Source organism: Cryptotermes secundus, unplaced genomic scaffold (genome assembly GCF_002891405.2).
Source record: "Cryptotermes secundus unplaced genomic scaffold, Csec_1.0 scaffold56, whole genome shotgun sequence".
Taxonomy (NCBI): Eukaryota; Metazoa; Arthropoda; class Insecta; order Blattodea; family Kalotermitidae; genus Cryptotermes; species Cryptotermes secundus.
The window spans coordinates 2,211,396-2,226,434 of NW_019744407.1; the positions used below are offsets into that span (position 1 = coordinate 2,211,396).

Here is a 15,039-nt window from a genome sequence, read left to right on the forward strand (position 1 = left end):
GAGAATAGGATTGACATCCACGCCCGACCAGCAATATGGGATATGACGCATGGCGATCATATGGACAAAACAAAAAAGAAAATCCCTTGGGAAGAAACTGAATAAATTTGAGGAACAGGACACGCCGTTAGAAGAGAACAAGGCAGTGTAACCGATCTGCCTACCCCAGCTCGATTTAATTTAGTAGAATGTTTGGATCCGGGTAAATCAACCTGTTCGTTTAGGTTTACATATAACCTACAGTAAATGGACGAGAGGTGCGTAGGCTATTTCTTGCCCTCAAGAAGGAGTTTTAGCCCAAACTCTCCAATGAAAAAGACAATAGAAAAACGACTGGTCAAGGCAGAGGCGAAACGAAAGAGGAAGACCCCCCCCCGGCAGCTTGGTTCTTTAGAAAGTCACACAAAATTTTTACTTGTCTGAATCCTTGGCGAACACAATAAGTGACAGTTTTGAACCAATAACTCAAAAGATGGGTGGTCTTCAAACCCCAAGCCAAGCGTAACATTTGTCAAACTACTGACAGATTTTACGTTAAGTTTTAGCTCCTAAATTCCCTGTAATACGTAAACGGATTGGGGGAATACTTAATTAGTGTACTCCCATTTTTTTAAAATGACCAATCCTCGCAATTTCTGGAGTTGACTTGTGGACCGAGACGACTCCGAGGGTTGCGAGGAGAAGGCATTCGAGGAGTCTTATTTTAAATCCCGAACCATTCGGACGAAAATTCTGCAAGGAGTCTTATTCAAAATCCCAAATCATTCGGACGCAAATTCTGCAAGGAGTCTTACTCAAAATCCCAAACCGTTCGGACGCAAATTCTGCAAGGAGTCTTATTCAAAATCCCAAACCATTCGGACGCAATTTCTGAAAGGAGTCTTATTCAAAATAGCAAACCATTCGGACGCAAATTCTGCAAGGAATCTTATTCAAAATCCCAAACCATTCGGACGCAAATTCTGCAAGGAGTCTTACTCAAGATCGAAAACTATTAGGACGCAAATTCTAAAAGAGAAGTCATCGGAAGGAGTCTGGTTCAAGATCGCAAACGCACCGGACACAAGTTGAATGTAGTACGTTAGTGGGGTCCACTAGGGACAAGAGTTTAATAAATTGTCTGGTGGAACAAAGTGTGTGTGTGTTGTAACAGGAGTTCCCACTTCCCTTCCTGAGCGAGACCCTGCCAAACGGCCTGAGGTCAGAATCTTAGCTCTACCGGTGGAACTAGCTACCCCGACAGCTACACCCTTATCAATCCTTCACACCTTCATAAATCTGTAAACTGATGGTATCAGTTTACTGGCGCCCAAACCAAACCCATCCCCCTAAAGACCAGAGGTGTGAAAGTAGGATAAGTGAAGCAGGGTAAAGCCAGCTGTAGCCGTCGTCGCCCGTAGCATTCGAGCAGCCAGCGGCCGAAGACCAACGTAGATCAACTGTGGAGCAGTCAGAGCGTGACGCTCAACAAGTACATCGACGACGACTGTAAGAGAGTGGCGCCTCCAATCAGGGGCACGTAACAATTAGAACTGTAAGAACAGAGAGTCTGTAGTTGAATGTTTTCTTGGTATCAGTTAGATGCCTGCCACCATAAGTTCTAAGTAAGTTTGTTGACAATGGGAAGGCTTCGGCACCAACTGAGACATACGGATAATATAGAGATGAATCTGTAATTGGCGTTGGTGGAGGAATTCCTAACGAACCATCAGACAGCTTTTCAAAGAATTTCGAGTTTTTTAATATTCCTGAATCACCTAATTTCCCATATGATCCTACGTCTATGTATGTAAATAAATAATTAGCATCGCACAAGGCAAACAACACAATGGAGAGACAGTTTTTATGGTTATAGTACATAGAACCACTATTTGGAGGTTGCACAACTCACACGTGCTTTCCATCGATTGCGCCTAAACAACGAGGAAAGTTAGCATACTTTTCATATCCCTCAGCTATTTCCAGCCATTTTTCTGTAGAGAGCTTAGGTAATGCATGATTGGCTAAACATGTCCATATTGCTTCACAAACTTCTCTAACAATGGCCCCTGCTGTTGATCTTCCCACTCGGAATGTATACTGCAAGTCCATCAGGGAGCATCCCGTTGCCAGATACCTGAAATTATTCAAAACATATCAATTAATAATATATTAATTTCTCCTGAATAATTCCATTTCAAGTGACACAAGAAGTGGAAAAACGTGCGATACTGATATACCAGAGAAATACAGGCAAGAAAAGGGAAATCTGGTTGTGCAGCTGGGAAGAAAACACCGTATATGTACGCGGAACAACTGCCTCTTCTACAGGATACTGTATTAGCATGCAAAACTACCACTTCCTTACATCTGGAAGTAGGTGAAGTAAGCGATAACAATTCTGGACCTTCCAATGAAGCTGAAACGCTTATTGAAACAGTTTCTTCACGAAGTCAGCATTTGGGGACAAAGAGGAAACTTCATCCAGTGGAGGCAAAGATCTTCCAAGCTCTGGAGAGCAATAAAGAAAGCAGAGAGAGAATGGAAATAGCTGAAGATGATGATAATCGTCATTTCTTGTTATCACTCCTTCCCACTTTGAAAGCTTTACCGAGGGCTTTAAATATGAAAGCAAGAATGGACATAATGCAGTGCATTATGAAATATGAAATGTTTCATGACCATTCTTAACATCAGCGGCTACAATATCTTACACTGAACGCGTAAAGAAATCAGATATAGCACCCACAGCAGGAAAATTTCGCCCAGTATTTTCTGGTTCAATCACCACCACAACAACAACAACAACAACAACAACAACATTCAAATTTTCATCAACAACAAATTCTTTCCGGTTACTCAGAACATCAACAGATTTATTCTTTGGATTCGTCTCTTCCTACGCACCAGAAGAAACATCAATACAACAATCATCGCTTGAAATACAGTCTCCATCACAATTTCGTTCACACACAATAGTAGCAGCTCCATCTCCAGCAGATTCCAAGGCTACGTATGTGTCAAGTTTCAGTCCAGAAGGAGAAGACTCGGATACCAGTCTTTTTTAAACGTTGCAGTACTGTCGTGACCCAAGATGGTGGCGGGTCGACTGAATTATGTTGGCCGAGTGGTAGCGTAATAATTCAGTGATGGTGATGGTCAGTTGGCTGCTGGAGCGGGTATTCCAACCACAAAGAGCAAATACTCACTACAGATAATAGAGGTTTTATTGATTCTTAGTGTATATTACATACAAGCGCTGGTGGACGTAAGCCTGGCCAGCCTTCCCATAGCCCCAACCCAGGCAAAATGCACCCTTCAACTTCCCTCTGTTTCTTAAAACCTAACTAAAAACTAAACTTTCAGACCAATGTCCCGAGACATGAACCCTCACGCAGATCAGATTACACCAGCTGCTGGTGAAGGATAGGTCCCAGACGAAACACTCCAGGACCCCACTAATTTATAGAATGGCAAGGGTAGATATAACATTTTTCTTTGAGGAGGCAGGTCAACCTCTTGGCGTGCTGTAAATTTAGTAGAGGGCATGACCCAAGACATCAGACTCAAGTTCCTAAAATTGAAAGGGGTTGAGAACATCGCAACACCTCCCCCCTTAAGATGGAAACATTTGCAAAAACAGGTGCTAATGTTTTCCAACACAAATATAGGCTATATATATACTACAGATTACAGAAACATAAATCTACCATCTACGTTTATAAGTCTTACGCACCCCTGAGTGGGTGCTTACCGTTGGTACTGGATCCAATTCTGTCATCTCAAGGCTTGTTGCAGCTGGGAGCGATCGCAGGCTCTGGCTGCGAGTCTCCTGGTCAAGAAATCTATCTGTTATATTTTCATCTGATGATTTGAGTTCTCTTTGATTTATGACCGTTTGGCGTATACAGATTCTGCCACAACAGTCATCGTCCAAAAGCCTTTTCAACAAGTTACACTTTTTACAGAAACAACAACAGATTAATAACATCATGACTACCATAGTTGTTATTCCCAGGTAGGAAAGGAATTTCAAATGATCAATTTTATGGTCTCTGTTCAGTTCAGCTTCATTTTGAATTATTAATTGTTCTACCTGGTCAACAGAGTGACTAGCGTATTTAAACGCATTTGAATGACCTAAAATATTTTTCAATGGTACGTCAGGTATGAATTTCATTGTATCGAGCTTTACTCTGGATCCTAAATGCTCACAGCAATCATAATGCAGTGTTACACTGGGAATAAAATCCTTATCGGTTCTGTTACTCGTGAAACTCATTTGGGTCTGTAATTTTGTGTTTAGCCCTAAGGCATCGCATCTGCCAAACATTGACAATACACCTGTACCTTGTAGAATTATGTCACTGGGTTCTAAATCGTTACACAGAATTGTCACCCTTTCCTTGTGTGACGTGGCAAATATCCACTTATTATGAGTAAGGGGTAACCAGGTTACATCATCAAGAGAAATGATTTTCCTTTTGCAGTCTAACGGAATTCTTGTAGTGGGCTCTAACAACCTGACCTCGCATTCCTGGTGAACATGTGTGGATTTTACAGGGAATGTCTGTTTACATACACGCCAGTCTGGCGAAATAACCTTACACTCATCTAATTCTAATTCATTCAGTTTAACATACACTTGTTTCAATGTATCTATCATGAGAAAGTCCTTTTCACTTTCAATGAAAACGAAGATATTTTCACTGTTATTAACTTTCGTGGGAAATGGAATCAGTTTGTACAAATGGAACACAGCACTGTTCACTAAGGGTATCTTCAGGACGTAACCCAAAAGATTGTTATTTAGAAACACATCAATATCAATTATGTTCATCAATACATGTTCGTAAGCCACTCTTGCGGTGTTAGGAAGGGAAAGGTCACGTGGAAGGATCGAATGGGAATCCTGAAAGGCTCTTATAATATCTCCAGGGGTGATTATTTGAGGTGATAATATTCCTTTCTGTGCAAAAATAATTGCAAATAACAACGTGTCATACCCTTCCTTCAGCTGACCAATTAAATGTTCAATGATTATCATGTGTTGATTAGTTGCAATCAAAAGAGTGGTTTGCGAAAACGCTTGGTTTGTCTTCTCCACGTTTTCATTTACTTGTTTCTGCATTGTTCTAGAGTTCTCGTTAATTTGCAGTTCATTGGCTGCAATATCGACTAATGTGTAATTTACCGTCTGCAATGTGGAACGCACAACAGTCATTTGTTCCTTGGCTACCTTTAGCATTGAAAGTTGCTCGGACTCTAATTCGCTTATTTTGTTTTGGTAATAATCAGCGTCTTCACTTGACAAAGTACCAAATAAAATTTTGGAAACTGTTCCAATAAAATTAAAAACACCTCTTTTAGTTCTTTTAGCATGTGTATGCGTATTATCGGAATGAAATACCTCCTCCTCTTTATTCTTAGTAATTTCGGAAATTATGCGCCGCGTTCTATGAATTCTCAGTACGCTCTGATTCATCAGGGACAGGTCCGACTGACAGGTAGAAATGGCTTCAGGTGGCAACTCTTTACACATTGCTCCAGTCTGAGCGACAAAATCTACAAGCGTATTGTAAGTCGTCTCCAATTTCGATATGTTTACATACGTTACAAGCTTCCATTCTGAAGTGTATAGTTGCACCTGACCTATGTGATCATAGTACAGTCCGGGCGTGTCCTCATAGTTCTTGACTGTGAAGTCTACTGCGACGACGGCGACGCACGTCGCGCTCAAAATCAACAGCGTCTCGAGTCGCATGTCAAGCTGAAATTAAATGAAAAGCTTCAGTCTGTTGCTGTGCACTTTGAAGGTTCGTCTTTTTGTACCTGAACGTAATACGCAATTTACACCTGTGACTTCGACCACGGTGTACGGTCCTATCCACGGGGAAGAAAGTTTCTTAGAGCGACCTCGTCTGACATGTTGCTGTAGCAGAAGTACAAGATCACCTTCGCGGAACGTAACCGTATTTTCCTTCTGGTCATAATATCTTTTAGACACTTCCTTCGAGTTTAGTAGCGCCTTCCGCGCTACCTCATGGCTGTACTGTAGCCTCTCCTTTAAGCTGCTCACGAAGTCTTCTCTCTCGTCGTAGCTAGAGCAACTGGGACGGCGTTGTAGCAGTCCTGGCATCGAAGGCTTTCCTCCGAAAACCAACTCGAATGGACAGTATTTAGTGCTCGTATGGGGAGTCGTATTATAAACGAATGCTGCCGTTGGCAACAGTGTATCCCAATCATTCTGCTCGTGGCATATAAAATGACGCAGATATTCTGTAATTACTGCGTGCGATCTTTCGACACTGCCATTGCTCTGAGGCCTAAATGGAGTTGTATTAACTCTCGAAATTCTTAAAAGTTTGCATAAGTGCCGCATTACTTCTCCGGTGAAATTCGAGGCGCAGTCTGTGAGAATCGAACCCGGCGATCCGAACACAGTGATTACATTGTCGACTAGCGCTCTCGCTATCGTTACGGCTTCTTGATTTGGAAGCGCAATGGCTACCAGGTACTTGGATAGCTGGTCCTGGCATGTGAGAATGTACTTGTTCCCTTGTTCCGTTAAAGGCAGGGGACCCATGCAGTCCAAGCTAATCTTTTCAAAAGGGGCATACGGAGTGTCAGTAACCTCCATTGCCATCTTCGTGTAGGGAACTGTGTGCTTATTCCTCTGGCACGATGCACATTTCCTTACATAATTTTCTATGTCCCTTCGCATATTTGGCCAACTTACGTAGGGTTTCAGCCGTTCATATGTTCTTGAGATTCCCGTGTGCCCACCTATAAGAGATTCATGGTATTCTCTTATAATACTTTCTTTCTCGGAATCCGAGGGTTCGCTAAAGTTCCCAGAATATTCGGAACCGACTGTCTCATTTTTTTCGTTTGTAGCGGACCCTGCCAACTTTTGACCCCTCGATTCTGCTTCCTTGTCACCGCCCTCACTAGCATCTGCTTTGTGTATGCGAGACAAGAAATCGGCATGCGATATTGTTTTACCTGACCGGTAATGTATCGTGAAGTCATACTCTTCAAGTTTAATTCGCCATCTTAATAAACGTGAACTAGGATCCTTGACATGGAACACCCATTTAAGTGGCTTGTGGTCAGTTACAATGTTGAAATGTCTACCTAATACATATGGGCGAAACTGTTTTACAGCCCAAATAATGGCGGCCATTTCTCGGTCTGTTGTGCTATAATTTCTTTCGGACTTATTAAACGTCCTGCTAGCATATGCTATCGGGAGGTCTTTTCCTATTTCTCCCTGGCTCAGTACACAACCGGCGGCGTCGCCTGAAGCATCGGCGGTAATAATAAACGGTCGCGAAAAATCCGGATATTGTAAGATAGGAGCCGTAACCAACAGCTCTTTCAGAGTCTGGAAGGCGTTCTGCTGTGGTTCCTTCCAGTCGTATACCGCGTCCTTCTTCAATAACTCATACAGAGGTTTTGCCACCCTACTGTAGTTGTGAATGAAACGTCTGTAATACGAGGAGAGCCCTAAAAATCCCTTCAGTTCTTTAACTGTCTTGGGTTCGGGGAAGTTTCGCACTGCCTCCGTCTTTCTAGGATCCGGCCTTAGCCCCTCGTCAGTGGCGACGTGACCAAGGAATTGAACCTCGGCCCTCAAGAACTCACACTTGAATGGCTCAATCTTCAATTTGCTTTCGCGGAATCTCTGAAATAGTTCCCTCAATCTCTCATTGTGAGATTCCAGCGAATCTGCTGTAATAATAACATCATCCATATAGCAAAAACACCTTAACCCGTTCATTCCGGCGAGTACGGAATTCATAAGAGATTGAAATGTAGACGGCGCGGATTTCAGGCCCATGGGGAGACGAACAAATTCAAAATGACCCGCGGGTGTACTGAAAGCAGTTTTCGCGCGGTCCTTCTCTGCTAGTTCAACCTGATAATACCCCGAGGCAAGGTCAACTGTAGAGAAATATTTTGCTTTACCCAGCTGATCCAAAATATCAGTGATGTTCGGCAGCGGGTAAGCATCTCCGACTGTCCATTCATTCAGTTTCCTGAAATCAATCACTACGCGCCATTTTACCTTTCCTGAGGCATCTGCCTTTTTCGGCACTAACAACAATGGGCTATTGAAAGCGCTTCTGGAGGGCGCTATAATTCCGTCATCCAATAACTTGTTAATCTGCCTATTTACTTCCTCCTTGTGAGCTTCCGGTAATCGGTAAGGTCGAACGTTTATCGCTCTGTTTTCATCCAAGGCTGGAGTGGGAATTGAATGTTTAATTAGGTCAGTGTGCGACAGTTTATCCCCTTCCAAGTAAAAGATATCATGGAAATCCTCGCAGATTTCCAGAATAGATTTCTTGTTACTCTCTGCCATGTGGTCTGTCCTAATTAGTTCTCTGACCCGTTTCTTGCGAGATAACACACTTTCGTTATTATCATGAATTTGGGAATTGATTTTTCGCACACTGATTTGTTCACTCCACTTCGTGGCAGTGAGCGTCAAATCCCTTATCTCCATGGCTTCCTCTGTGGAATTCAGAATGCTCACTATAGCCTTATTTCTGTTGACTTGCGACAGGGAACTGGCTACATACACACCTGGATAAATTTCTTGTTTATCCACAATTCCTAGTCCGGTATCCAAGTCAACTGTAACCGCTGCGATTGTCTCCGTTCGCGGTTTCAAAATGATAGGCTCGTCGTTTCTCCGACAAAAGTTATAACGGTGCCCGTTAATATCCACATATCCTTCCCTGTTGTTGATTACCGAATCCTTCAGGATATCTCGGCCTATTAAGCCATCTTCTGTCAACTGTATTTCCTCAGGCGCTACCTGGAATTTATACGTGCGATCATGGAGGGTTAAGTTCACGCTCCCAAGTGTGTTAATCGAACCTACTGTTATTCCGGCAATTTCATATTGCTTATCTGTATGAATGGGAACATCATCTGGTATCAACCCTCGCTTTATCACGGATATTTGTGCCCCCGTGTCGACTAACATCCTCAATGGTTGATCTATGCCAGCCACGGTAATGAGAATACTACCATCATGGTTTTCCTCAGTTTCACACCCTGTGGCGCAAACCCGTTCGCTATCGCTGTTCACGCGCATTTCACGTGAGGTCGTTTTGACCTGTAAATCCTCACCTTCGGAGTTGAAAACTCCATTCGATGCACTGGTTTTACCACAGGCACTCTCAGTGCTGGCGGAATTACTAACTTCTACAAATTTCCGTTTCTTTTCGTCTAATCTACTGACATTCTGATCGGCATAGCTGCCACTCATAGCCCCGAGGACGAGCTCCTCTTCCCGGCCTTCAGTCGACCTTCGACAAGGCGGATCACAACCAACGGCCGACCGTGGTCGTGGTTTGGCTAAATTAACATACATATCTGAACCTAAGTCAGTTAGATTATCGGCGTCTGGAAACTCACGGCAACTGTTTGTCTTGGCAAACACATTCCGTTTGTTTCCCGCTACTATCGCAAACTTCCCATCTGCGCGTTCTCTAGCTCTGCGGTTTTCATTTCCAGAAAAGTTTCCATGTCGCTTTTTCTTTTTCCAACATGTATATGCGACATGACCTGGCATATTACAAAAATTACAAACTTTCTCTGCAGGAGCTGCCACTTTCACCTCTTTCGATCTGCCAGTCAGGAAGCATTGTGATTCCCTATGACCGAAACGTCGGCAGTTATTGCAACGCACATCCTTACTTCGGTCATTGTACTGAGATACGCTATGTACCTTTTCTTTAGCAGAAAGTAATGCGCTTTCTTCCTCAGTACCTATCTCAGCGGCTTCTGTAATATGTGTAGGGTTCCTAGCACGAACTACGGTCTGTATTCGTTCATTCGCTAGCCCCTGTATGAAACATGCCTTACCTAACTGGGATACCAACTTTGTGATACCGCACATTTCAGATGAAGTCGCGCCTTCTATAGCCGCGTCTCTGAAATCTGAACTCAATTGGTCAAGCCTACTGCACCATGCAGCTACTGTTTCATGCTTGGCTTGTCGGGCATTGAACATGGCGCAAGCGTAAAAATCTAATGTTCTCCTAGTAGCATAATGCTCCTTCAAAATGGCCTTAACACTAGCCCAATCATCGGCATCTTGCCGAACAAGTAATTTTGCCTTCGCCTCGCCTGTTATACGCGTGCGTACATACTTGTAAAATAAATCATATTTATCTGGGTTAATTAGCCCAAAAGCTGCATCGACGTTTTCGCAAAACTCTTTCAATTTGCGTTTGTCGCCGCTAAACGGTTCAGCTACCAATTTGAAAGCATCACTGACACTTATATATTCGTCAGCCATTTTTTTTTTCAGATATACAGACGTGGACAGGAGGAACAGGTGAGCAAGAGTGACTTACCTTGTGCACTAGATTGCTCCCGCCTCCAATGGTTGTCTTCACGCCTCGCTTGCCTCTCAAGCGAAGCTGGACACACCCTCTGGCAACGCAGACTCGGATGCCGACTATTGGCCAGTCTAACGGCGTCACGTCCACAACAGCTCAGTACCTCCACCGGACAGGCACCTATTTGCCCGCGTCCTGGAATGACGTCCCGTTCTTGGAATCGCCCTGGTACCGCACAGCAATGGGAAACCACCTTCGTCGGATAGACGCCTTCTTGGAAGCGTCGTAAACCGGCGTCCTCGCGTCGGAAATCGTCCTGGTGATGACTTCCTTCGGGAATGGCCCACTCTCTTAATCACGTACACCAGTTGCCAGTCCTCCACTCTGCTAATGTCGATAGCGCGCTTGGTCGCTACCGGTCATCTTGCTGGTCGTGCTCAAAGGGTTTTTCCTCTATCTGTATTGGTTAAAATCTGCAGAATTCTTTCACTTCACCGATTTGCAACTACACGTAGAATTCTTACACTTCACAAATTTGCAACTACACGCAGAATTCTTACACTTCACAAATTTGCAACTACACGCAGAATTCTTTCATTTCACAGATTTGCAACCCCACATCTGACACCAGATTTTTCTCTCCTCTGTCGTGACCCAAGATGGTGGCGGGTCGACTGAATTATGTTGGCCGAGCGGTAGCGTAATAATTCAGTGATGGTGATGGTCAGTTGGCTGCTGGAGCGGGTATTCCAACCACAAAGAGCAAATACTCACTACAGATAATAGAGGTTTTATTGATTCTTAGTGTATATTACATACAAGCGCTGGTGGACGTAAGCCTGGCCAGCCTTCCCATAGCCCCAACCCAGACAAAATGCACCCTTCAACTTCCCTCTGTTTCTTAAAACCTAACTAAAAACTAAACTTTCAGACCAATGTCCCGAGACATGAACCCTCACGCAGATCAGATTACACCAGCTGCTGGTGAAGGATAGGTCCCAGACGAAACACTCCAGGACCCCACTAATTTATAGAATGGCAAGGGTAGATATAACATTTTTCTTTGAGGAGGCAGGTCAACCTCTTGGCGTGCTGTAAATTTAGTAGAGGGCATGACCCAAGACATCAGACTCAAGTTCCTAAAATTGAAAGGGGTTGAGAACATCGCAACAGTACATAAATGTTTCATGTGAAATGCTATATACTTATGATAGTGTTTGCTTTCTAAATTCTTGAACCTATGTGTGTATGTATTCTGTACGTACATATAGATCACTGTGGTCGCGGTGCAAGGGTCAAGAAGGCCCACCCATTATGCATTCATACCTGAGAGTTACCACCAGTTTTTCTTCGGGTAGAATACTGCTTCTCCTATGAGTGTCTAGCTTTCTCAATAGTTGCTTTAAAACATTTAACAGTTCGTCGAAGGATTCGCTCGACATACGAACGAAATTATAAAATGTATCTTTATCTTGTCGTGCTTGATTAAATAAAGTGTAAAATATAGCTTTTGAAATCCTATCTCTCACAATTGGATGAATCCATATTCACCGAAGTTTCCTTCTCCGCCTCCATCGTAAGTAAATCAGTGACAAAAGTATTACGTTCCTCGTGAAGATCCATCTGTGCAATGCTACCTCCCATATCGTATGGTGCACTCGGCGGTCGAATCGACGTGCAGCATCGTGTGTTTTGTGACAAGGCTGCGGCCGACTTGGCCGCCGAGTCGGCACAACCGCTCCGTCTGTCATCACCGCAGCTGCACCGCACTGACTCTGCCAGCTCCGCACCATAAGCAGCCGACTCTACCGGCGCACGTATCGTAGCTCCATTAGCCAGCCAGACTCGTCGCTATCCCGTCAGCTCTCAATCGCCTGGCTGCCGCAATAAGCACGACGCTCTTACTAGCTCGCTACAAAGAAGAGTCAGCTACACAAACGGCACTTTTAGGGGCCTCAGCGCAGCACCGTCATCGCTAATCGCCTACGAACGGAGTCTGCACTGATATTCTTGAGACACGCTCCCCGCTAGTCTGTGAAACCCATCCTAAGCTCAACGAACATTTGTTGCTATAGATTCAAGAGGTTGTGCCAGTGAACATCAATATCCCACAAGTGAATTATAAATTGTAGAAACAGCAACAGCACTGTACTAATTGTAATTAAGAAAGAGAGTGTAACCGAAGTGTTAATAAATCCAGTCATCCGAATTAGAACCCGTTATTTTCGTCACCCGTGCTCTCCTACACTTGACAATATGTGTGTTTCAAGCCCTTTTTAAAGTAGGGATTGTATTTGATACGGGTCAGCCTATAATAAAAAGTAAAGATTGTCCTTGTTCTTACTGATTTAAGCACTATGTCACGAAGACATGGCGTGGAGGTATAGGTCCATCAACTTTGACCTCGACACAAGATGAAGTTGAGTGGTCAGCTTCACACTCCGGTCGGTTTACCCCGGAGAATGAACCCTCCGGTATCCATGATAGAGGAGGCTGCGTGGACCCCAGAGCTGTTCTGAACATTGTGGTGTAGAGAAAATTTTACCCGTACCGGGAATCGAACCCCGGCCGTCCAGTCCCTAGTCCGTCGCTATACCGACTGATCTACCCCGACATACGTACGTATTATAAATGTTAATATAGGGTCTCAGTAAGAAATTTAATCAAAATCTGTTGGGTAGTTTTGAGATGAAATTCGTGTGGATGGACATATATGATTTCACTGTTATGTGCTCATTTTATCCACTTCATTAAATGAGCACATTACAGTTTCTGTCTCTTTGATATAATGGGAATATTTATGGATTTTTAAAGATTAATATAGACCTTCAGACACAACCACAGGAATCTGAGTAGGCCTGTAAACGTGTCTGTAGGGCCTTTTGTCCTATTGCATGCATCAGGTCGACTATAATAGACTGACTTATACTGACCGTCATTTCAACTGCGAATATTAAATAATGGATGGAAAGACGATCATAAATAGTGAGTAAATAAGGAATTTGGAGATGTTAGTGGGAACATATTTAAAGGTGGTACCCAGAATTTTCCTGGAAATGCTGAGGAAAACCGAAACAAAATTGAAATGAGTAAACTGGTACAAGACTTGCTGGCTGCACAACCAGCTCAAAACTACATGCCGCCCCAAGTGACGAGAAATTCCGCTGCCCCCCCCCCTCGGTAAAAATAACGAAAGTTTCTAAAATTTCGTCATAGTTAAGAACACGAATTTCCCAGACTCTGTGACGAAAACCATTGTTGGTGTCGTAATTCGTAGATATGTTATGTAAAGAAAACTTTGTTTACGTTTCATGTTTACTGGTGTAATTATTAGATACCACCTGCTCCATAAATGATAATGATTGACGCAAAGAGGCGAGTCACAGCCAGTAATATACAATATCATAGTCTTGTCAGATTACGTAGGCATATGATTAACTAGGTCAAAATATGTTTATATGCGCAACACGAAATTGCATCAAATGCCCGCTTGAGGTGGCATATTTTGCAGACATTTTCCCACACTTTCTCTCTCCTTACTTTTCTTAGATAAAAAGCCATTTCTTCTTTCCTTTTGTTCACATCGTGGCCATTAAGTGACAACAATCTAAACAAGTTATGCAACCATGTAAACAAAACTCTCAATTGATACGACTCTAATAATGCCTGCGTTGTCATTTAGTACCAGCACTTAACAACATTCAACTGGATAGATTTGGTTCTTTGCTATGTTTATTTTTTGGCTAATTTTGGAGGGCATTTGGGTCTCGAAGAACATATTTTCCTGAAGACTGGTCCATAATTAACCAGTCCGTGCGTACGATGTTTCGTCCCTCTAAATAGCAGATGGGTGAATGTCGGCTTTTCCATTATTTATTCAACGACTCACAACCCTATGGGCCTTCACGGCCTGGTACGGGGATAGCTTTACTTCTTATTGTTCTGTACAAGGCAATGTCTCTTGACGGCCTAATCCGCAATCAAGAAGGCCTTGCCGAAATCGGGCTGTAGTGAGGCTGAGAGCGGTGTTATTGATAGCCAGATCGTTAATTTGGTGTAATGGCTATGCAATTTGAACCATGTGACTTAGGAACTAACAAAAAAAATGGGTGATAAATTTGGGGCATGGTAATATAGAAGGTAACTCCCATCAGTAGAACGAGGCATCGTAAAGTAAAAAAAGTAAAGCTATCCCTGATGACAGTTGTGTATGGAGCTGTCGGTGGAATAACAACTGTCATGGGAATAGAAGTACTCGGAGAAAACCTGCCCCTGTACCACAAATCCCACATGACCTGACCAGGGACAGAATCCGGGCCGCTGCCGGCTACCCAATGCGGCGGCCCGGGTTCGAGTCCATATTAGGCCATATGGGATTTTTGGTGGAAAAAGTGGCACTGGGGCAGGTTTTATCCCGAGTACTTCAGTTTCCACTGCCAATTCTCATTCCACCGACTGACCGCTCCATACTCATTATCTGTCACATGGGGCTGGTACAATAGGCCAGTTAGTGGCTGACGTACCAAGTGGACTCAGTCTCACCCCACCTGAAGAAATTAAAAAACACCGCCTGTGCTATGGCAAGGCCTACAGACCCCATAAGTGCCTTTCGGAGTATCTCTGGGTACTGAGATATTCGTTAGCAAGTGTCCCATTCTGTAAGGTAGGGTTATCGGTTGTCGTTTGCTGGATATCCGGC

General features: G+C 43.5%; 1 protein-coding gene across 1 annotated transcript; it reads right to left on the reverse strand.

Moving 5' to 3' along the window:
* Positions 1-2,023: 2,023 nt before the first annotated feature.
* Positions 2,024-11,044, reverse strand: LOC111874663. The gene is made up of 3 exons (XM_023870357.2): positions 10,356-11,044; positions 3,734-5,749; positions 2,024-2,116 (listed from the first exon to the last, which is right to left on the reverse strand). Exons 2-3 carry the CDS (start codon positions 5,741-5,743, stop codon positions 2,036-2,038), a joined length of 2,091 nt encoding a protein of 696 aa, XP_023726125.1. The 5' UTR covers positions 5,744-5,749; positions 10,356-11,044; the 3' UTR covers positions 2,024-2,035.
* Positions 11,045-15,039: the final 3,995 nt, after the last annotated feature.